Source organism: Triticum urartu, chromosome 2 (genome assembly GCF_003073215.2).
Source record: "Triticum urartu cultivar G1812 chromosome 2, Tu2.1, whole genome shotgun sequence".
Taxonomy (NCBI): domain Eukaryota; kingdom Viridiplantae; phylum Streptophyta; class Magnoliopsida; order Poales; family Poaceae; genus Triticum; species Triticum urartu.
In genome coordinates this window covers 79,033,854-79,058,672 of record NC_053023.1, presented here as the reverse complement: position 1 = coordinate 79,058,672, position 24,819 = coordinate 79,033,854, and the positions used below count along the sequence as shown (strand labels likewise).

General features: G+C 49.1%; 2 protein-coding genes across 2 annotated transcripts; both read left to right on the top strand.

The window, feature by feature from the left end:
• The first annotated feature begins 10,277 nt into the window (after positions 1–10,277).
• On the top strand, positions 10,278–12,016 carry LOC125535949 (phospholipase A1-II 5-like). Its single transcript, XM_048699030.1, has one exon. It carries the CDS (start codon positions 10,422–10,424, stop codon positions 11,808–11,810), a length of 1,389 nt encoding a protein of 462 aa, XP_048554987.1. The 5' UTR covers positions 10,278–10,421; the 3' UTR covers positions 11,811–12,016.
• Positions 12,017–15,699: 3,683 nt separating this feature from the next.
• LOC125535947 lies at positions 15,700–17,739 on the top strand. The gene is made up of 2 exons (XM_048699029.1): positions 15,700–16,174; positions 17,386–17,739. The coding sequence occupies exons 1-2, from the start codon at positions 15,715–15,717 to the stop codon at positions 17,391–17,393; spliced, it is 468 nt and encodes a 155-aa protein (XP_048554986.1). The 5' UTR covers positions 15,700–15,714; the 3' UTR covers positions 17,394–17,739.
• The last annotated feature ends 7,080 nt before the right edge of the window (positions 17,740–24,819 follow it).

Genomic DNA, 24,819 nt, shown 5'->3' with positions numbered 1-24,819 from the left:
ATTACAAAGAAAATCTCACTTGTTTTTATGTTTTCATGCATGTCAGATATTGAACATTATCAAAATGAATATGAGAATGGGCGCACGAGAGGAATATTGCGGAATGATCCACTGGCTAACAAACTTGGCATGGTGGAGGATGGCCTATCTTATTCACCCATCAAGGTGCTTGCTCTAACTTTGCAAAGTTGTATTGGTCGCACATATTTTGCATCCGACCTCTTGCATTACTTCTACTTTGTTATACCATCTGCTTAGTTTAAGTATCATATATGAGTATATGCCATACCTATCCATTTTCTGTACATATTCCATGTGTCGTCACACTATGTTTTTCCAGTCAAATATTGTTCTTTCGTAATAGATGTCCAAAAGGAAGAGGGTGAGTGCAGATCCTCAAGGAGTACAAACTAGGTATTTGGAAAAGGTAGTGATACCTGTTAAATCAGATAGATCAGCAGCCACAGAAAACACAGGCCCAACTGTACCACACTTTACCCCTACTCCAGTGGCCAAACCCCTATTACAACTGCTGGGAACCCAGCGTCAGGTACTGTCTATGATATCAATTCAAAATTTGAACTCCTAAATTTCTACTTGTGCCTTCTCTCTTGTATGAAAACTAATTTCAGATGAATCTCCTTGCTCAAAGGATCATACCATCTCAAAACAATAATGGGCTCTGCATTGCTCTTGTCAGTACCTCTCTCCCTTTTGCCTTGTAATGTTGTAGGATCTAGAAGTAGATGTGTCTAGAGGGGGGTGATTAGACACTTCATGCTAAAGTTGCATTTTTTAAGCTTTTTTGGTTTAAGTGGAGTTTAGGCACAATTACAATCACACACAATACATATCAAGCAAGCATGCAAAGAGTATATGAGCAGCGGAGTGTAAAGCATGCAACTTGCAAGAATGTAAAGGGAAGGGTTTGGAGAAATCAAACGCAATTGGAGACACGGATGTTTTTCCCGTGGTTCAGATAGGTGGTGCTATCCTACATCCACGTTGATGGAGACTTCAACCCACAAAGGGTAACGGTTGCGAGAGTCCACACAGGGCTCCACCCACGAAGGGTAATGGTTGCGCGAGTCCACACGGGGCTCCACCCACGAAGGGTCCACGAAGAAGCAACCACCCACAAAAGGTCCACGAAGAAGCAACCTTGTCTATCCCACCATGGCCATCGCCCACACAGGACTTGACTCACTAGCGGTAGATCTTCACGAAGTAGGCGATCTCCTTGCCCTTACAAACTCCTTGGTTCAACTCCACAATCTTGTCGGAGGCTCCCAAGTGACACCTAGCCAATCTAGGAGACACCACTCTCCAAGAAGTAACAAATGGTGTGTAGGTAATGAACTCCTTGCTCTTGTGCTTCAAATGATAGTCTCCCCAACACTCAACTCTCTCTCATAGGATTTGGATTTGGTGGAAAGAAGATTTGAGTGGAAAGCAACTTGGGAAGGCTAGAGATCAAGATTCATATGGTAGGAATGGAATATCTTGGTCTCAACACATGAGTAGGTGGTTCTCTCTCAGAACATATGAGTTTGAATGGTGTATGCGTTCTGATAGCTCTCTCCACGAATGAAGAGGAGGTGGAAGGGTATATATAGCCTCCACACAAAATCCAACCGTTACACACAGTTTTCCAATCTCGGTGGGACCGAATTAACAAACTCGGTCGGACCGAAAATGTAAACCTAGTGACCGTTAGAGATTTCGGTGGGACCGACTGGATCAACTCGGTGAGACCGATGTGCTAGGGTTAGGGTAAATCCAAAACTCGGTTTGACCGATCACTCAAACTCGGTGGGACCGATTTGGGTAATAAGTGAAACTGAGATTTGGTCAAGCAAACTAGGTGGGACCGATTGCATATCTCGGTGGGACCGAGAATATTGCAATGGGTAACAGAGAGTTTGCAAGCCCATCTCGGTGAGACCGAGATCCCATCGGTGAGATCGAACTGATTAGGGTTTGGCAGTGGCTTATGACAAATGAAACTCGGTGGCGCCGGATAGGAAGAATTGGTAGGACCGAGTTTGACTTAGGGTTTAGGTCATATGTGGAAGTGGGAAAGTAGCTGAGGATTTTGGAGCATATCATTAAGCACATGAAGCAAGAGGCTCATTAAGCAACACCTCATCCCTCCTTGACAGTATTGGCTTTTCATAAAGACTCAATGTGATCTTGGATCACTAAAATATAAGATGAAGAGTCTTGAGCTTGAAGCTTTAGCCAATCCTTTGTCCTTAGCATCTTGAAGGAGTTCCCACAACCTTTAGTCCATGCCACTCCATTGTTGAACTTATCTGAAACATGCTAGATCGAAATGTTAGTCCAACAAGAGATATGTTGTCATCAATTATCAAAACCACCTAGGGAGCACTTGTGCTTTCAAATGCTGTACTTAATTAATTGCTATTTGATTATGTATCATCAGTCTGCACCTGAGCTTCATTATCCTCCGTTTCTTCCAATATTATTTGATCTATATTTACTCTTTGCAAAATGTAGAATAATGGCAACGCTTATAAAGAAATTTTTTTTGGGGAATTTATTGAATTATCATTCCATCAACATGGAGAAGGGCTTTGTCCAGCCCGTGTTAACATGTAATGTAAGTTCATCCTTCTCAAGCCTTCAAACTTTGTTCTAGTATAGATTTGGATAGGCATCATTTCCTCCACTGCTGTTTGCTTTACTATTTACATCTGATTGGATGTTTGCAACAACTACCAGTTTCAAATTGTAGTTGTAAAAACATGTTCCTTATGCAGAACAGATCCATTTATTTGCTTATATAATTGTGAAACCTGTTATGTGTCTCCTTGTTTCTCTTTCAGACTCGTATCTCTTACGCCAGGCAGAACTTTAGGGAAGATAGTGAGCCAAACCATCTTGAGGACAGCGAGATGACCCCAAGGACCTGTCTTGATGAAGACAGTGAGTTGAAGCTACTCACCAGCAGGTGTGAGACAACTTCTGTGCAGTCGCTGCCTCAATCAGTTCAACTTCTTCAGACTCAACTTAAAGCAGAAAGGCTTGCTTCAGCTCAGCTCCGACTTGAAGTCAAAGATGCAATGAAGATGTCAGAGGACTGCCGTGCGCACCATCATGCCTTAAATCTAGTGTTGATGCATCTATCATTGACACAACTGAGGTCTACTCAGCTTCTTCAGCTGTTTGGGGGGCCTGACCTGGCCAGGCCTTGTGCCTTCTGAAGTGCTCTCAGTTTTGTATATTCTTTTGTCGATGCATTTATTTGCACTGGTGGCGAACTTTGATGCCCAGTGGATGTAATATGTGTGATAGCCGTGATAGCCTAGCGTAAGTTGCTTGCTTATTTATTTCCTTATTGTCTTGTTTATTTGTTTGCTTGTAGTCATTGCAGTTCTTTTTCCGCGGTTTGCTAGTGGCTGCAATAACCTATTTTTTAAAACTAGGCCACAATAACCATGGGCTAATATTTACTGTAGTGACACTGGGCCTCCTACGGGCCGTAGAAACAGTGGGACTTCTATGGGCCATAGAAACCGTGGGCCTTCTATGGGCCATAGAAACAGTGGGCCTTCTACGGGCCGTAGAAACAATGGGCCTTCTACGGGCCGTAGAAACAATGGGCCTTCTATGAGCCGTATCATCAATGGGCCTTATACGGGCAGTATGATCGATTGGCCAAACATGGGCCAATAACAGGCCGCATTATGGCCGTAAACGGGCTAGAGTTGGAATCATCCGTTCATGGGCCGACCATAACGGGCCATCGTTAATAGGCCGTATTTGATGACGCTATGAAAACGGCCCAACGTATTAACGGACCACAAACAGGCCGACTGTAACCACGGGCTGAATTTGGCCCACAAGCAGAAAATGACAGTAACGGGCTGTAAGTAAACGAATGCTGGAAATGAGCCCAAGAATAAATGGGCTCTGAGAAGGCCGAATGATAACATGGGCTGGAAACGGCCCAACAGAATAACGGGCCGTTAATGGGTATAAAGTGATACATTGTTCATTACGGGTCAGTTTCACCACGGGCCGTTAATGGGTGTAAAGTGATACACTGTTCATTACGGGCCAGTTTCACCACGGGCCGTTAATAGGCCAAGAGTTACATAGGGCCTCATATGGGCCGAAAGACGTCACGGGCCATACATGGGCCAGAAGTGAAAACGGGCTGGAATCATATTGGGTGGCCTAGATGACGCTACTAGGCCTAATTCGGATAGGGCGTAACGGGCCTTGGGTTAGCGGGCTGTAAATGGGCTATATGCGAACAGGCCGTTAACAGGCTTTACATGGGCTGGCCCGCCACATTTTGACCAAGTCAAACGGGCCGGCCTTTTCACAGGAATGGGCCTCTATTGGGCCGTGCCACATGTCGACGTATCATAGGTGCCTTCTGTCCAATGAGTGGATGACATCTGTCCCAACGATGAGCCGACACGTGTTTCCTCCAGCCAATGATGATTTTACACGTGGAAAATCCCCATTGGTCGGGGCTGTTAACGGGTTATCGGATCCAAAACCCGACCCAATAGCTTAACGGTGTTCCGTTACGGTGGATGCCACGTGTCGGTCACCCTTGACGAAAGCACTTATGTGACGCGGGATTTATCGTCATGGAAGTGGACACTTCCGTGATGATAATTTTGGTAATGTCATGGAACACTTCTACGACAACACAGGTATGACTATCTTGATTCTATCATAAAATTGTCATGGATGTACATGCATGATAGAAAATGCGACCTACTGTGACAAACACGTATCATCACGGAAGTGTATTTTTTTTGTAGTGTGACGACCTGCCAATTAACCTTGCATTTTCCTCTAGTGATTTCTTCGTCCTGCGCCCACAGGAATCGCCGCCTCGCCTTGTTGACCTCCTTGAACAGTTTCTTTGGGGCGTGCAACACCATGAGTGCGAATGCGGGCAGTGCCGAGAGCACGCACCGCACCAGCACCCGGCGGCCTGCGATTGGCAGCAGCCGCCCCTTCCAACCTGCTAACCTTGCACGGATACGGTCTAAGATCTATTGCAGGTGGACTAGCCTAACCCTAGCTATGCAGACGGGGAGACCTAGGTACTTCATGGGGAAGGACGCGAGGTTGCAGCCGAAGCTTTGGAGCACGTACCCGAGGTCGATGCCCTCGCAACAGATGGGAGCCACCAATGATTTCTGAGGGTTCATCCTCAGGCTTGTTGCCTCCCCGAAGCCCGCAAGGATCTGCATGATCATGTCGATCTCTGGGCGCGTTAGGTTCGCGAAGATGACAGCATCGTCGGCGTATAGCGTGACCCGGAGGTGCACAGCTCTCGCCGGAAGGGGTGCCAGCGCACCAGAGCGAGTGGCGGCCTCCAGGAGCCGGTGGAGGGGGTCGATCGCCAGGATGAAGAGGAGGGGGAGAGGGGATCACCCTGTCTCAGCCCCTGCTGGTGAATTATGCACTGTCCTAGGTCTCCATTTAGAATGCATGCAGATAAGGTGGATGTAAGTAGCAGCGCGATCCAATCCCTCCAGTGGGCGGGGAAGCCCATCCGCTGCATGAGCTCTAAGATATATATTCCCAGGAGACGGAGTCGAAAGCCCTCGCGATATCAAGCTTCAGAAGGAGAGCTGGTGTCTTCTTTCTCTAGAAGCTTCTGACTAGGTTCTGAACATACAGGAAACTTGAATTCCTTTGCGCTTCTGGAAGGCACTTTGCGTAGGTGAAACTAGGCGATCAAGAACTCTAGCCAGTCCTAATTGAGAGGACTTTTGCAATAAGCTTTGCCATTGAGTGTATAAGGCTGATTGGCCAGAAATCATTCATCTGTTTGGCCCCATCTTTCTTCAGCAGCAATACAATGAGGGCCCGGTTGATCGCCGCAAAATCACTGCCGGCTAGCTGGTAGAATTTGTGAAATACCGCCATCTCATCTGCTTTGATGGTCTGCCAGCAAGCTCTAAGGAACGATCCGTTGAAACCGTCCGGTCCTGGTGCCTTCTCCGCCGGTGACGCGCAGATGGCTTCCCACACCTCCTCCTCCATAAATGGGTTGTCGAGGCCCTCTCCCCCTGGTTGCATCGTGGGGAGGTTGATCGCTTCCCAGTTGATGGAGCGGGTTCTGCTCCTTTTCCTGCCCAACAGTGAAGAAAAGTGCTCATGGATGATCTTGGCTTTGTCAGCGTGGTTTGTGACGTGGGTGTCGTTGATGCGAAGGCAGTGGATGAATTTCTTTCTACGCCTCGAATTCAGCTTTGCTTGGAAGAAGGATGTTGTTGCATCTCCCGCCTTCAGCCAGCGGGTCCTCGCTGCTTGCCGCTTTCTTACCCTCTCTAGAGCTGCCAAGCCCACCATTTTCAGCTTCAGGTCTTCCTTAGCCAGAATTCTCCCGGGGTGAGCTGTCTCCTTTCCTGCGCCACGTCCAGCCTCAGCACCACCACCGAAGCGAGATGAAACTGCACTTTTGCATCACTGAATAGGGTTTTGGCCCATATTTTCAGGTCCGCGGCTGTCCGGGCCATCTTCACTTTGATCCTGGTGAAGGGGCTGCTGTGGTTTACAGGCCTCTGCCAGGCTCTGGCCACAGTTTGGTGGAAGTGAAGGAACTTGATCCAAAAGGATTCGAATTTGAAAGTTGCTTTGCGGTGCGGTGCGGTGCGGAGGGGTTTGACATCAGAAGTGGGGAGTGATCCGAGCAGGCCGTCGACGCCGCCATTAGCGTGAAGGAAGGGAAGAGTGCCTCCCACTCATGATTGCAAAACACCTTGTCAATGGCTACAAAGGTCGGATTCTCCCTCTCATTACTCCAAGTGAATCGCCTGTTCTTGCACTTGATCTCTCTTAACCCAGCGCGATCAATGGCTGCTCTGAACCTTCCCATTATTCTTCTGTTCAGATTGTGGTTGCTCTTGTCTCTGGCCTCATAGATGATGTTGAAATCACAATTAATCAACCAAGGTTCCCCTGCAGGCGGCCTAGCGGAGACTAGTTCAGCCAAGAAAGCTTCTTTCTGGTTGTCGTCCGTGGGGCTGTACACCGTTGTGATCCAGAAGGCGGTGTTGCACTACCGCAGTGTTGCCCTTGCCGTGATGGAGAATTGGCCTATCACCTGGGTTGCAATGGAAACCACGGAGGAGTCCCAGAAGATTGCAGCACCGCCTCGGGTGCCGTCCGCCGGCAGCACTGCGCAGGTGTCTAGGCGCTGCACACCCAGCTTTCTAACCATCGCCGGGGACTAGCATTCGATCTTGGTCTCCTGCATACATAGGACAACAAGCCTATGGGCATCGACTACTTCACAGATTGCAGAACGCTTGGCTGGCGAGTTCAGCCCTTGCACGTTCCAATTCATAATATTGCAATTTGTGCTACTCATAGAGACATGTATCTTCGCTCCGGGGACAAATCTCACTACTGAAGAAAGAGAGCAAGTACAAGTACACATTCAGACTAGCCGGGGCATGCCAGCGCCCGCCAATAGCACCCAAATTGCGTTGGCCATGAACTACCCACAGATCCCTGTCACTACACATAACACTTAATCCTAACTCGAACTGGCTTAAGGCTAGCCATCTCCGGAGACTAACTAAAACATCGGCTAACATACTACACTTGGGCGTCTCCTTCCGGGCCGGCGAGGCCAGCCATGGTGCGCAGAGCGTCGACGTTGAGGCAGGTGAGCTTGGCGATGCAGGAGATGTCGTCCTCTATCAGTGGCTCGTCGAAGCGGCGTAGTAGCGCCTCTGCCGCCGCCACCATCATGCGCTCCTTTGGGCCAGGATCCGAGGACGGCAGGGTGCAGATGCCGGCAGAGAGGGGCCGCAGCGTGTCGCGGAAGAGCTGCAGCCGCCGAGCCATCTGGGCCAGTCCAACGGCTGTGCACTGCTGGGTGATTGGCCCCAGCCGGCGTGCTCAGTGTGCCGCGGGGGCCGTCATGCAAGCTTTGGATCGCGCCGGGCTGCATGTTAGCTGGGGTGCCAAACCTCTCCCCTGCTGGATGGCGTTGACATACGTTCCCCTCGAACTCCATTGGGCCGCCAGGGCATCGGCGATGGTCGCCTCCAACTCTAAGCTGGTCCCTTGTCAACGCGTGGGGGGCGGCGGAAGCAGAGCCTCATCGTTATGAATAAGTCGGCAAACGGGGATCCCTGTCCCCTAGACCGCGCAGGGACGGCAGTGGTGGGGGGGTGGGGAGGAGGGGGACAACAGGCGAAGCAGGGGCAGGGGAGGGATGACCCGCAAGGCCGCCTCCTGGCTGCGGCAGCCTTGCCCCGACTGACTCCTTCGATGTTGTCAGCGTGCGTATGGAATGGCGGCCCAACAGCGTGTCTTTCCATGAGCGGTGGCCGCCCTGGCTGCCCTCGTGGTCATCGGGGTCACGACCCTTGCTCAGCTGCAGACTGTGGCAGCCGGAGGAGGCCACTGCCTGTGGCTGCCTTCTGCTCTGTCCCTGGCCATCCTCCACATGTCGGGCCCAGGTGCCTGGATAAAATCGCCGGGAACGGAGCATCGTCGTCAGAGTCCGAGGAGGGGAGGCCGCTCTGGCGCGAGCGGGAAGGCCTTGGCGTGGGCGGCATCCAGTCTTCCACCCTGTCCACATGGACGAACATGTCGTGCCGCCTGACTCCGGGGGGTGGCGCGACCTCTCTGCTCGGCGACGAGTAGCCGAGCATGGCCTCGACGCGCCCAGCGCCGTGCTTCGCGCGCTAGATGATGCGCCTAGTGGGGATGTTGGCGACGTCCCAGACCCAGACCTAGCAAGCAAAGGTCTTGGTGTGACCCCGCTCATGGGTGCGGGTGTCGAGGCGATCGACGATGCACATGTCGCCGATGATCTCCGCCGCGCCCTCCAGGGACCAGAGCTGCATGGGGACCTTCTTGATGACCACGCGGACGTGGAGCGTGAAGTCTTGGTGCACGGCGTGGTCGTCCTCATGCCAGGGCTTGACGGTGAAGGCGACATCGTCGACGCTGATGAAGCCGGCGCGGACTGCGTTCTCGTGGTGCGCCGGGAGCTCGGAGTAGACGAAGAAGTCTTCGGGGTCGTGGCTGGTCACACGTAGCAGGTGGGGGGATGCGCGGCTGCTCTTCGATGGCGCGGCCAATGGACAGGGGGCTGGCCGCGTGCCTCGGCGTGGCCGCCGAGAGGAGGACGGCGTTCTTCCGAAGGAGGAACTCCTGATGTTCGATGGCCGGGGTGGAGATCACCACCTTGTGGCTTGCCCGAGCCCGGCGGGAGGGGTCGAGGAGGTGCGCCCCGCGGTCCATGGATGGGACCGGTTGCGGCGCCGGCAGGGGAGGCGGGGTGGGGAAGCGAAGCCTCGAGTGCACCGACCCACGTCCGCGAGGGGACCGTGGCCTCGCTCCGGCAGACGCCCCGACAATCTTCTTTGGATTCTTGGCGCACTCTCTACCAAAATGCCCAGGCAGCTTGCAAATGATGCAACGCAGCGGGTCTCTGCAAATATACACGGCGATGCTCGGTGCTGAGGCAGCGGAAGCAGAGGCCGTCGAAGCGGCTTAAGAAGGCCGCACGCCCGTCATGGCCATTGATGGCCGCACCCCTGGTTGCTCGGTGCGACCGCTGGCGTCTGCTTCGGACCGCCGTCGTCTTGGCAGCTTGGCGCGCCTTTCGGGACTTGACCGCCGTCCATCCATCCCCATCGCCCGAAGAGGAAAGGGGGGAGGGGCTCAAGGGAGGGCCTAACCACGATGGATCTAAGCCTCGACCGCCCTGCGGGTGGATCCGCCCTTGGACCGCCGGGGAGAGCGAGGGCGCGGCGCGGGAGCACTCACCCCACAGCAGGATTCGCGGCGAAGCACCGGGGAGGGCCGTTGACGCCGGCCGAGGCAGCCCTAGATCCGGTTCCGGGGAAGAACCGCTAGGCACGGGCGAGTCCGAGCGCCTGGGGAGGCACCGTGATAGGGGGAGGGAGCCATGGCGGCGCCGCAGGGCAGAGGAGGGGCTGTGGCCGCTGCGTCCGGAGTGGCGCGCGGCGCGAGCGGAGGCGGCCTGCTAGCTCAGGAGAACACACGACTCTTGGATCCTGCGGTTTTAATTGAAAACGGTGTGCTGCATGCGGAGATGTAACCATACTTGTTGTCATGCCAGGGCCTATGACTGCAACGGGCAAACCGGTGAACGCATGATCCATCCAAAATCTACCAAAACAAGCAAGGAAAGTTTATGGCTTTGCCGCGTTCCCGGCCCGAAACGGGCAGTCTGGCACCTTCACACGGGATGGTGCAAATGTTCCCGGCCCTTCACCTGGCGCCACGCCAACGACCACTCGCGCGAACCCATACTGCACCACTAGTACTAGTAGCACCCACTCAAAGCATCCCCACCTGGGCACCTCCCCTGCCGCCCTGTCCAGTCGCTACCTAATCTTCTTCCCATCACACACACAGCTCTCAGCGCGCACATGGACGCGAGCCAAGGCGTCCTCCTGTCCAGCGCCCTGGTCGGCGCCGGCGCCAATGGCGCTCCGGCGTGGCCGGAGCTGCTGGGCTCCGCGCACTGGGACGGCCTCCTCGACCCGCTCGACCTCACGCTCCGCCGCCTCGTCCTCCTCTGCGGCGACCTCTGCCAGGTCACCTACGACTCCTTCAACTCCGACCCCCACTCCAAGTACTGCGGCACCTGCCGCTTCTCCAGGGCCACGCTCTTCAGCCGCACGCAGTTCCCCGCCGCGGCCGACGTATCCGTGGCCGCCAACCTCTACGCCACCGCGGCCACCTGGCTGCCCCCGGGGCTCATGGTGCACTCCCTCTCCCGCGAGGCGTGGAGCAAGGAGTCCAACTGGGTCGGCTACGTCGCCGTGTCGACCGACGCCGCCGCGGCCGCCACGGGCCAGCGCGTCATCTACGTCGCGCTGCGCGGCACCATCCGGAACCTCGAGTGGGTGGACGTGCTCAAGCCCGACCTGGTCGCCCCCGACGCCATCCTGCCGGAGGGCGACCCGGCCCGCGGCCACGCGCGCGTCATGAAGGGCTGGTACGTCATATACACGTCCACCGACGAGCGCTCGCCCTTCTCCAAGTACAGCGCGCGCGACCAGCTGCTGGCGGCGGTGCGGGAGCTGGTCGCCAAGTACAAGGGCGAGAGCCTCAGCATCGTCTGCACTGGCCACAGCCTCGGCGCGTCGCTCGCCACGCTCTGCGCCTTCGACATGGTGGCCAACGGCGTGTCCAAGGTCGGCGACGCCCACTTCCCGGTCACGGCCATCGTGTTCGGGAGCCCGCAGGTCGGCAACCCGGAGTTCAGGAAGCGGTTCGACGAGCTGCCCGGCCTCCGCGCGCTGCACGTCAGGAACAAGCCCGACCTCATCCCGCTCTACCCGAGCAACCTCCTCGGCTACGCCAACGTCGGCGACGAGCTCTCCGTGAACTCTAAGAAGTCTCCCCACGTGAGGCCGGACACCACCAACGTCGGCGACTACCACAACCTGCAGGGTATCCTGCACACGGTGGCCGGATGGAACGGCGAGAAGGGCGAGTTCAAGCTGCAGGTGAACCGGAGCGTGGCGCTGGTGAACAAGTCCTCCGCCTTCCTCAAGGATGACAACCTCGTGCCGGAGTCGTGGTGGGTGGAAAGGAACAAGGGGATGGTGCTGGGGCCAACTGGTGAGTGGGAGCTGGAGCAGCCCGCTGAGGAGAACTTGCCCGTCCCGCCGGTTCTGACCGGGAAGGTCATCGACGACGATGTCGCTGCCACCATTAGCAGTAAGGAGCCCAAGATACCAGAGGATCAGGGCAAGAAGAAGACTAGTGGAACCAAGTTTCTCCCTGCGTGCTTTCGAGGGGTTAATTAGTTTGTGAATACGTGAATGATTGAACGACCGTGTGATTTTTATTTATTTTTGTTACTAATGTGAATAATGGCTTTTGAAATTTGATGGTCTGGTACAAACGTTTATGTGTGATGTGCCGTGTACTCTATGTAAAAAAAATATTAGAGCGTTTAGATCACTATGAAGAAAGTAATTACTACTCCCTCCGTTTCTAAATATTTTCTAGAGATTTTGACAAGCGACTATATACGAAGCAAAATGAGTGAATCTACACTTTAAAATATGTTTATATACACATTCTTATGTGGTAATCTATTTAAATATCTAAAAGACAAATATTTATGAACGAAGGGAGTAGTATCCATGGTTGTGTAATGTGTGGTGGTTGTGTAATGGTGATCAAATACTATCCCCTCCGTCCAGAATTAACTGTTGCTGAAAAGGAGAGAGTAATACTCTCTCCGTCAGGAATTACTAGTCATCAAAATGAATGAAAATGGATGTATCTATAATTAAAATACATTTAGATACATCCATTTCAATGACAAGTATTTTCGAACGAAGGGAGTACTTTGAAAGTATATAGTGCCACAACTAATGGTTCCTCTACACTGGCAGGCCCGGATCGAAGCTAGACACGCTTAATTTGCCATAAAAATGACTAACAATGTTTTGGTACCACATATAACACGAGCAATGTAAGTTTGTCGAACTATTCATTACAGGTCCTAGTTTCATGCACTAGGGACATCTCGACAGATCATAGTCCTTACTCTGCTCCATCTTCACCAACTCCAAGCAATCGGACTCGACAATGATCAGGCATATCACACCATGGTAGAGCCAATGCAATGCCCTCCATACACATGGTGGCCAGCGCTTTAAGAGCCTCGTGACATTATATACAATAACTTACGGCAGGTATCTGAAGATAGTCAGGCAATTATATCACCCCAACAAGACCCAGCGCTGACGGAAAAAACCCTGTAAAAGCAAGTACAATAGAGCTGAGTCAGCGGACTATAAAAAATAAACTAGTATATTTATGCTTAGTTGAAGGAAAGAGAAAAGAGAAGGTGAGCAGGCTCTTCATGAAGAGTCAGCTCTAACACGTGCTCCCAGAGACGAATCTAAGGGGGGACGAGGGGGGGCGAGACCCTCCCTGACGATTTCCTGATCCCTTGTAGCGATTAGGTACATGCGTAGTTAGTCGTCTTTCTGACGTGTTTTTTTAGTATTTGCCCCCCTCTATCGAGGCCATCTCGTGTAACAACATGAGGTCTTCCCTGGGAGCAGGTCCAACCGGAATTTCCTATTCGCCGCTTATTGCGGCAAGTAAACCGTGAAAAATGGTCGGAACAGGGATCGAACTAACGACCTCCTGTAGAGGTACACGCCGCGGTAGCCATCGCGACCGACTCATGGATGTAAACGAATAACAAAGCTAAACTTAAAGAAACTGAAAGCGACGATAAAACTTAAAACCAGTTTCTTCTACTGGTTCTTTCTGGTTTTTCTTCACAATCTTATTTTGTTATTTTTTTTTTCTCGTTTTCTTTGTTTTTTCTTTTTAAATTTTTTTCCTTTTTCTTTTTAAGCTTTTCAAAAACTTCAAATATGGTTTAGAATTTTCAAAAATGTTCTTTTTGTCAAAATTTGTTCATATTTCTGAAATAGTGTTCGCATTTTCAAAATTTTGTTCACAACTTCGAAAAAAAATTCTGATTTTTTCTTTTTTTCTATTTCTTCTCTTTTCTTCAAAATAAATTCAAAATATTCAATTTTTGTTCGTATTTTTTATAAAAAGTTCAGTTTTCGAAAAATGTTCTCAAAATTCAAAAAAATTTCTCGTTACACAAAAAAGTTCAAAACTTTCAAAATGCGGAAAATGTACCAGATTTCATAAGATGTTCACGTTTTCATAAAATATTCGCGCTTCCAAATTTGTTCGGGATTTTTCAAAATTGTTCTCTGTTTTAAAATTTGTTCTCAAGATTCAAAAAATGTTCGTGATTTAAAAAATTGTTCGCTCTTCCAAATTTGTTCGGGATTTTTCAAAATTGTTCTCTGCTTCAAAATTTGTTCTCAAGATTAAAAAAATGTTCGTGCTTTAGAAAATTGTTCGCTCTTCCAAATTTGTTCGGGATTTTTCAAAATTGTTCTCAAGATTAAAAAATGTTTGTGCTTTAAAAACTTTTCGCTCTTCCAAATTTGTTCGGGATTTTTCAAAATTGTTCTCAAGATTAAAAAATGTTTGTGCTTTAAAAAATTGTTCACACTTCAAAATTTGTTCTCAAGATTCAAAAAATGTTCGTGCTTTAAAAAACTGTTCGCGCTCCCAAATTTGTTCGGGATTTTTCAAAATTGTTCTGAAGATTCAAAAATGTTTTGTGCTTTAAAAAATGGTTCACGCTTCCAAATTTGTTCTCCGTTTCAAAATTTGTTCTCAAGATTCAGAAAATGTTTGTGCTTTAAAGAAATGTCACAAATTCCAGAAATGATTGAGAAACTCAAATTTTGCTCGTTTTCAGAAAATTTGTTTGCGTAATCGTACGTTCAAAATGTTGTTCACTACAGTAACTAATTCCGGTTCAAAAATTTGTTTGCGTAATCGTACATTCAAAAACGTTTGTGCTTTTGAAAAATTGTTCCCATTATCAAACTTTTGTTCTCAAGATTCTATAAAGGTTCAGTTTTTCGAAAAATTATCAGGAATTTTTTAAACAAATCTGTCGAAAAATGTTCACGTCTTTTGTTTTATTTTCTGAAATTTGAAAATATGTCCGAGTTGTTAAAAAATCTATCGTATTTTGAAACATTGCTCGTTTGTTAAAAAATCACTATTTCAAAGGAAAATTTGAATTTTTTTAAAAAACTGTCCAGATTCTTCATTGGTATTAGTTCTTATACCAGCACGCTTCACGTTTTAACAACCAACACTTGATAGGTCTACTGGTTGGCTCCTTTTGAACTCGAGTTGGAGGTCAAGAGGTCGAATCCTGGCAGAAGCGCCCTTTATTTTCGCTAGTTGTTTGACGCAGAATGTGTCTAATAGGAGCTCTCGGCCCCACAACATCACGCAACCACGCATGCAGTTGCTCGCTTCCCAGCTGTTGCGATCAACGCGATTTTATCGCTACCAAATGCATCGCGCGATCTGCCTACACCGTGTGAGTCTCTGCCTACTATTGTCGGTCCGCCGCTAGGGAAAATTTGCTTCGGCCTCTAAGCGAAGATCAGAAGGAGACTAATTATGATCCGTCATGGCTGCAGGGCTTACTGTCTCTATGGTACGCCCACTCCCGTAATTAACCTCGGGTTCAAATCTCTACATTTTTGTTGCCTAATATAAATGATTTGATCGACATGAAAATTGTATTTCAAGTCAGTTAGTATATAACTTATTTGGGAATTAAATTTCTTGTGTCGAATACGAGCGATTTGGTAGTAATTTTTCAGTCTTTAATTACACCTATGAAAACATGAGTTCGAATTTAGACTTCTTAGCATGCTATATGAAGTATTTTGGCTTGGCCAGTCCTCACCGGTCTGCAAGAGCTTAAGTGTGGAGCTCGCCCCCTCTATACTAAATTTCTGACTCCATCCCTGCGGTGCTTCTAGACACTTTCTAAAAATAAAATGTGGGCCACATAATAAAAAAGTAGTACATTTTTTATCTATTATTATATATGTTAGCTATAATAGACTCTAGATGACATGACAGTGGCTTATAGCCAGCAGCTGCCTATACTATTAACCATGCTCTAAATGGTTCGTCCAAGTTGACACGCACAAGGCCAGAGAACGACTAGTATAAAATCTGGGCATCTGATGCAAAAATAGAAAAAGGATTCTGGACCATTGGATTTGGGATGAATGGTAAGGCTCTAGGTGGAGGAATCTGTACTCACGGTTACATAATTCTATGCAAAAACATCCCTCTGGTCCTCATGTTTTCTCTTCGGATCCTTCTCAGATCCCTAATCCTCCATCGGCCCTCTCGACCTCTCCAGCCGGCGAGCGACGCTGTCGGCGGTCCTGGCCAGATCCGGTGTTGGCTCCCCTCCACAGCTTCTTCTCCCTACCTCCTGTCTTCCGCTCCGGCTTCAAGGTCGCGTGGATCCGCCTCCCGGCCAGGCCCAACGTCGCGCGGCGCATCATCGCAGGGATTCGTCGGCCGTCGCTAGTCGTCCTCGTCGATGGCCGTGGCCGCCTCGCGCACAACTGCCTAGGTCACCGTCTGGCCTCCACCATGCCGGACTCCGATGGGTTCGCGACAGATCCGAAGACCCGCGGCACAGAGTTGTTAGAGAATACGCAGCCCAGACGGCTACACGCGCCAGCTCTTCTTCCTGACTCCATCCCCTCACTGGCTCAGTATCAAGGTATCTTCTCTCTCACCCATATATTTCTATCTAATGGGGAAGTCTAGTTTGTTATCGAGTCTGGGCACATGCCCAGCCAACGTAAGCGCGGGTTTACCTCATGTTCTATGTTTACCCATCACATGTAACAATTTTGAATGCACAGAATAGTTTACTGCTTGTACTACACAACATAGTTCCATTTAATCTATTGTGCCATGTATATGCTACTCCCCCCGATCCAAAAATAAGTGTCGTGATTTATTTTGGATCGGAGTGAGTATTGAATCAAAGCATGAATATTTCAGAGGCAGTGCACATGTCTTTGACTGAATTGACTATGGATCTAGCTAGGGGAAGTATGCCGAGAGTGCACAGAGTTATCAATTTGGCAATCCTTCAATTGCGGATCTTACGCGTACATCGGTGAAATTATTAGCTAAATTTAGCTAGCTTCTAGTTGAATTGCTTTCAACCGGTGATTGAAAAGTGAATATAATTTCCCTTGATTATGGAGCACAAGTGACATGTTGTGGGGAAACTCGTCAATGGTGGGACAACATATGCATATCCGGCAAAATCAAGCCGACGCAATAATGTCTCGTCCATCTAATTAACCTGCGCCATGTTTGGTTAGCTAGCTAGTTAAGAATTTGTTGTTGTTCTGAGATAGTGTGCTTGCTGGCATGGGGGTATGCATATTGCAGATTTAACTAACAAAACTCAAGGCTTTTGATGAGCTGACGCCGGTCAATTGTTTCACACTCCAGTAGCTAGCTGGTGGGAGATACCTCGATTGGAGACATCAAATAATAGATATATGTGTATTTGTGACTAACAGTTAGCCAACAAGGGTTTAACAACATTACAGAAACAGTAGAAGTACAGATGCAGAGCAGAGAGAGCTAGCTAGCTAGCTGCCTGAGCTGCACCAGCATGCGTGGTGCAGCCTGTAGCCTTCTAATTTGCAACCATGCAATTGGAGATGACTTCTGAATTTGTTTTGTTTCAGGAGATTGAGAAGTCAGACATCTGGATTTTGGTGTAGAACACATGTTATGCTCTGGGTATGATGAGTAGTTTAGAGCTCGTTGACTAGTACTAACTGCCCCTGCGGTTGCTCTTGGGTCATTTTGAAGAATTATTTGCAGCTTCTAGAGAATCTTAGTTGTTACTGTCTCACATGGTTCTAGCAAATAAAAACAGTATTTGTTTTGTGTGATCTTTCCCAGGCATATGAAGTTCCAAGAGCAAGAAACAGTATAACTGGCGGCAAGAGAAGAACATTCTGTCATATACCATCAGGATAGCAAAGCTGAACACAATTTTTTAAAGCAATGCTTGTTCAGTTGTGATCCTTAAGTCCTTCGCACTCATTCTTACTGGTCATGCACTAGAAATGATCATGTCAACTTATGTATCACTTCATATGTATGTATGTCTCTTGTGGATGCGCCAGATTGACAAATATGTGTGCTCAGGAAGGGTCTAGTTTGACGTGTACTCGAATATTTGTGCAACTGATGGTCTAGCTTGACATGTACTCAAATAATTCCAATATTTGTGCTTGGAATTGTCCAGTCTAACATGTGCCTGAAATGGTCTAGCTTGACTTAATTTTCTCACCTTCACTTATATTTGTGATACATATTGACACACTTTGGTAACCAACTTGTTTAGTTTTCTTGCACGATTGATAGACATATAGTAGAAACCAGTACTGTACTTATATATACATGAAACCATCCATTAGACAAGTATAAAGCCGAAGCATCAACGCTGTGACGATTTGAAAATTAGTCTTATATACCAAGGACAAAATGAACGAATATGAGAAAGGTGAGGTGTTTACAGTGAAAGTCATGTTTTATATCTGACTATTAGTGGGGGGGTTTCGTAAAAATGTACATTAAGTGGCAGGAGGTACCTCTGTGCCATTCATCTTCAATCCAATGGCCCAGAATGCGTTTTTCTATTTTTGCACCACAAGTGCAGATTCTATACTAGTTGCTTCCGCAAGGCCATGTTGCTGGCGGCGGGCGGCGGGCATCAAATTCGGCACATGAGTGACGAGCCATCCAGGACAGACACACTCAAATTCAGGCGTATTTGGCAGCCCAGCGAGTTGTTATATTAAAAAATCCAGCCGAACACCAAAACCGACGATGCCAGCGACGCCACACCGGCACGTCGCCGTCATGTAAGTGGAGCCGAGGCGCGCCTAGCTTAGAAATTTTCACGTGTGCCCTCTGTTGAACGTACTACCTCCATTCAGGTGCATAAGGTACCTAAGAGAATTCTAAAATTCTAAAAGTGTTAGACGTAATTTAATTAAATGCTTCTCGTTTATTTAAACCATCTCGTTTTTTCTGTTCGCTCCACCAGGACGCGCTCCTTCTTCTAATCTCCCACCGGTCCACCTTCTAGTAATCTCCGATGTGAAAGCAAACAACATGCATGTTGCTTCTTCTCTCTCCTCTGTACTGCCTCTTTTTCTATGTGAAAGCAATCATGCATGCTGCATGTTCCCATGGCGCTCCTTCCCAACACTAATGACAGGATTAATTTCTAAATTCAGATTCGATTTTGAGGGAAATCTGCGCGCGCTCTTGTCCAATCTCAACCCACCTAAATCGCAGAGCTTTTTTTTAGGCGCCCTATGCACCTGGACGGAGGGAGTAAAGGAGATGCAAGAGCATCTTTTTTTATCCTTTTTACTTCTATGGTCTGTTTGGATTCATGGGTTAGACTTAGTTTGGTTTAGTTTGGACTCAACTAACCTAAAAATATCCAAACCGGGGGGTTAGTTTGGGTTAGATGCATCTAACCCATTCAAAAAATCTAACCCACCCAAGAGGTGCTTATTTGGGTTAGTTCTTCTTGGGACCACTAAAAACACATTTTTCTCTCGCTCTTCCTGCAGCAGATCCCTCCCCACTTCCTCGAAGCTTCTCGTCCTCTCCCTCCCTGCCTCCCGCACTGTCCGTGAAGGCGGCTCGCCGTATCCGCGCTCCATCTAATCCTGCCATCCAAACAACTCTCTAGCTAGAGTTAGTTCAGGGTTAGTTCAGGGTTAGTTCAGGGTTAGAATCTAACTCTAACCTCTAACTGAGTTAGAGAATCCAAACAGGGCCTATGTATGTCCGTGGACATGCTCGGCTACTCCTCTTTATTAGTTCAGGCAACCACACTCTCATTTATAAAACCTCATTTCCATACAATTTCATGCAATGTTTGTTTGATCATATTTAGTCCATGCTACAAAGATAAAATGAACTACATTTGAAAACAACCTACCCTAAAATAATATTCATTGTCATGGGAGATGTCGATGACCCCCTTGCTAGAGCGGCCGGTCTTGTGAACATTGGTGGCGGGATGAATCTCGGGTGCCCCCTTCTCGTTGTCGTCATCGTCCGTGAAGAGCCGCTCCCACCTCATGCCGCTGAGGTGGATAACGCGGCCTGGTTTTTGGTCACGAGACCAGGATTGACGACGAGCGTCGCGAAGGCGACAATGCTCGTGTGCTTCACCTATAACCGCGCATCTGCGGCTTGGGCGAGGTGGAACTACTCCACCGCCTCCTTCATTCCAAATCCATTCGGCTCAACATCCATGTATGCCGCCTTCCACCTCCACCTCCTCCATTCCTGCCTCCTACTCCTTCTCCATAATGCGAGCGGCGGGACGTGCCTTGACGACGTGCCTCTCCACCAAGATCTCTTCCTTGATGCTCTGACGTCAGCATTTTGTAATATGTGGCCTTCTTCCTGACCATGAAAGACGGCGAGGTCGGAGCAGAAGGGGACACGGACAGGGAAGCGGTGGCGCCATGGACGGGAGGGAAAGGAGGGAAATGAGGGCAAATATGGTTTGTCCTTGCCGTCTGGCTTAAATAGCTAGGTTCTTGGCCCCTTGGACGACGCCCGACGTAGCGCCATGAATGTGCTCACTGAGGGAGTTCTGGATTAGGGGGTCTCCGGATAGCCAGACTATATCCTTTGGCCGGACTGTTGGACTATGAAGATACAAGATTGAAGACTTTGTCCCGTATCCGGATGGGACTTTCCTTGGCGTGGAAGGCAAGCTTGGCAATACGGATATGTGGATCTCCTCCCTTGTAATCGACTTTGTGTAACCCTAGCCCCCTCCGGTGTCTATATAAACCGGAGGGTTTAGTCCGTAGGACAACATACAGTCATACCATAGGCTAGCTTCTAGGGTTTAGCCTCTACGATCTCGTGGTAGATCAACTCTTGTAATACTCGTATCATCAAGATCAATCAAGCAGGACGTAGGGTATTACCTCCATCAAGAGGGCCCGAACCTGGGTAAACGTCGTGTCCCCCGCCTCCTGTTACCATCCGCCTTAGATGCACAGTTCGGGACCCCCTACCCGAGATCCACCGGTTTTGACACCGACATTGGTGCTTTCATTGAGAGTTCCACTGTGTCATCACCATAAGGCTTGATGGCTCCTTCGAGCATCAGTAACGATGCAGTCCAGGGTGAGGTTTTCCTCCCCGGACAGATCCTCGTATTCGGCGGCTTCGCACTGCAGGCCAACTCGCTTGGCCATCTGGAGCAGATCAAGAGCTACGCCCCTGACCATCAGGTCAGGTTCGGAAACCTAAACTACACTGCCGACATCCGCGGAGACTTGATCTTCAACGGATTCGAGCCCATGTCAGGTGCACTGCACGATCACGACGAGCATGATTTAGCTTTGCCGTCGGACATTGTTCGGGAGATCACACCTACAACTACTCCGGCCTTCAATCCGGAGCAAATTGCGCCATCCGAGGACGGAGGGATAGACCCCGCCATGGAGGCCGCACTCTCAGTGGTGATGGAGCCGGATACTGACTTCACTCCTTACGAGAGCCGTGTTGCCGAACCACTGGATTCGTCTCCGGCCACGGACTCCGAGCCGCTTGCATCCGTGCCTATCAGATCCGATTGGGCGCCGATCAAGGAGTTCACCTCCGCGGATATCTTTCAGCACTCGCCTTTCAGCGACGTGCTAAATTCATTAAGGTCTCTCTCCTTGTCAGGAGAACCTTGGCCGAACTATGTCCAGCTAGAATGGGATGCGAACGACGAAGAAATTCGCTGCCCACCCACCACCCACTTAGTAGCCACTGTCGACGATTCAACCGACATGCTCGACTTCGAATCCGAAGACATCGACGGTATGGACGACGATGCAGGAGACGAACAGGAACCACCGCCCATAGGGCGCTGGACCGCCACCTCATCATATGATATATACATGGTGGACACCCCCAAAGAAGGCAATGGCGATGAGACAACGGAGGATGACCCCTCCAAGAAGCAACCCAAGCGCCGATGATGTCTACTACACAACCTTCTTTTTGTAGACGTTGTTGGGCCTCCAAGTGCAGAGGTTTGTAGGACAGTAGCAAATTTCCCTCAAGTGGATGACCTAAGGTTTACCAATCCGTAGGAGGCGTAGGATGAAGATGGTCTCTCTCAAGCAACCCTGCAACCAAATAACAAAGAGTCTCTTGTGTCTCCAACACACCCAATACAATGGAATATTGTATAGGTGCACTAGTTCGGCGAAGAGATGGTGATACAAGTGGTATATGGATGGTAGATAAAGGTATTTGTAATCTGAAATTATAAAAACAGCAAGGTAGCAAGTGATAAAAGTGAGCGTAAACGGTATTGCAATGTGTGGAAATAAGGCCTAGGGTTCATACTTTCACTAGTGTAAGTCCTCTCAACAATACTAACATAATTAAATCATAAAACTATCCCTCAACATGCAAGTATGCAACAAAGAGTCACTCCAAAGTCACTAATAGCGGAGAACGAACGAAGAGATTATGGTAGGGTACGAAACCACCTCAAAGTTATTCTTTCCAATCAATCCGTTGGGCTATTCCTATAAGTGTCACAAACAGCCCTAGAGTTCGTACTAGAATAACACCTTAAGACACAAATCAACCAAAACCCTAATGTCACCTAGATACTCCATTGTCACCTCAAGTATCCGTGGGCATGATTATACGATATGCATCACACAATCTCAATTCATCTATTCAACCAACACATAGAACCTCAAAGAGTGCCCCAAAGTTTCTACCGGAGAATCACGACGAAAACATGTGCCAACCCCTATGCATAGGTTCATGGGCGGAACCCGCAAGTTGGTCACCAAAAATACATCAAGTGGCACGTGGTATCCCATTGTCACCACAGATATCCACGGCAAGACATACATCAAGTGTTCTCAAGTCTTTAAAGACTCAATCCGATAAGATAACTCCAAAGGGGAAACTCAATTCATTACAAGAGAGAAGAGGGGGAGGAGAAACATAAGATCCAACACATCAAGATCGTGCCAAATCAAGAACACGAGAGAGAGATCAAACACATAGCTACTGGTATATACCCTCAGCCCCGAGGGAGAACTACTCACTCCTCGTCATGGAGAGCACCAGGATGATGAAGATGGCCACCAGAGAGGGATTCCCCCTCCGGCAGGGTGCCGGAACGGGGTCCCGATTGACTTTTGGTGGCTACAGAGGCTTGCGGCGGCGGAACACCCAACCTTTTTTTCATTCTGGAAGTTTTAGGGTATATGGACTTATATAGGCAGAAGAAGCACGTCAGGGGAGCCACGGGGGCCCCACGAGGCAGGGGGCGCGCCCTATGGGAGGCGCCCCCCACCCTCGTGGGCAGCTCCTGTATCTTCTGACGTGGGGTCCAAGTTCATGAGGTGTGTTTCCTTCCAAAAATAACTTCTCCAATTGATTTCGTTCCGTTTCGACTCCGTCTGATATTCCTTTTCTTCAAAACACTGAAATAGGCATAAAACAACAAATCTGGGTTGGGCCTCCGGTTAATAGGTTAGTCCCAAAAGTAATATAAAAGTGGATAATAAAGCCCAATATTGCCCAAAACAGTAGATAATATAGCATGGAGCAATCAAAAATTATAGATACATTGGAGACGTATCAAGCATCCCCAAGCTTAATTCCTGCTCGTCCTCGAGTAGGTAAATGATAAAAATGATAATTTTTGATGTGGAATGCTTGTTGGCATAATTTCAATGTAATTCTTCTTGCTTGTGATATGAATATTCAGATCCAAAAGATTCAAGACAAAATTTTATATTGACATAAAAATAATAATACTTCAAGCATACTAATAAAACAATTATGTCTTCTCAAAATAACATGGCCAAAGAAAGCTATCCCTACAAAATCATATAGTCTGGCTATGCTCTATCTTCACCACACAAAATATTTAAATCATGCACAACCCCGATGACAAGCCAAGCAATTGTTTCATACTTTTGATGTTCTCAAACTTTTTCAATCTTCACGCAATACATGAGCGTGAGCCATGGATATAGCACTATAGGTGGAATAGAATGGTGGTTGTGGAGAGGACAAAAAGGGAGAAGATAGTCTCGCATCGACTAGGCGTATCAACGGGCTATGGAGATGCCCATCAATAGATATCAATGTGAGTGAGTAGGGATTGCCATGCAACGGATGTTGGGGAACGTTGCAGAAAACAAAAATTTTCCTACGGTTTCACCAAGATCCATCTATGAGTTCATCTAGCAACAAGTGATCGGATTGCATCTGCATACCTTTGTAGATCACGCGCGGAAGCGTTCAAAGAACGGGGATGAGGAAGCCGTACTCGACGTGATCCAAATCACTGGAGATCCTAGCGCCGAACGGACGGCACCTCCGCGTTCAACACACGTACGGTCAGCGTGACGTCTCCTCCTTCTTGATCCAGCAAGGGGGAAGGAGAGGTTGAGGAAGATGGCTCCAGCAGCAGCACGACGGCGTGGTGGTGGTGGAGCTGCAGTACTCCGGCAGGGCTTCACCAAGCTCTATGGAGGAGGAGGATGTGTTGGAGAGGGAGAGGGAGGCACCAAAGGCAAAGGTAAGAGGTCCTCCATCCCCCCCACTATATATAGGGGGGCCTAGGGGGGGCGCCGGCCCTAGGAGATGCAATCTCCTAGGGGGGCGGCGGCCAAGGGGTGGGGGGCTTGCCCCCCAAGCAAGGGGCGCCCCCCTTTAGGGTTTCCCCACCCTAGGCGCATGGGCCCTAGGGGAAGTGGCGCCCCAGCCCACTTTGGGCTGGATCCCTTCCCAATTCAGCCCATGGGGCCCTCCGGGATAGGTGGCCCCACCCGGTGGACCCCCAGGACCCTTCCGGTGGTCCCGGTACAATACCGGTGACCCCGAAACTTGTCCCGATGGCCGAAATAGCACTTCCTATATATAATTCTTTACCTCCGGACCATTCCGAAACTCCTCGTGACGTCCGGGATCTCATCCGGGACTCCAAACAACTTTCGGGTTACTGCATATACATATCCCTACAACCCTAGCGTCACCGAACCTTAAGTGTGTAGACCCTACGGGTTCGGGAGACATGTAGACATGACCGAGACGGCTCTCCGATCAATAACCAACAGCGGGATCTGGATACCCATGTTGGCTCCCACATGCTCCTCGATGATCTCATCGGATGAACCACGATGTCGAGGATTCAAGCAACCCCATATACAATTCCCTTCGTCAATCGGTATGTTACTTGCCCGAGATTCGATCGTCGGTATCCCAATACCTCGTTCAATCTTGTTACCGGCAAGTCACTTTACTCGTACC

Bases quoted from the DNA above. Each gene is read 5' to 3' on its own strand.
- LOC125535949 (XM_048699030.1), top strand. From the start codon at position 10,422: ATGGACGCGAGCCAAGGCGTCCTCCTGTCCAGCGCCCTGGTCGGCGCC.
- LOC125535947 (XM_048699029.1), top strand. From the start codon at position 15,715: ATGCAAAAACATCCCTCTGGTCCTCATGTTTTCTCTTCGGATCCTTCT.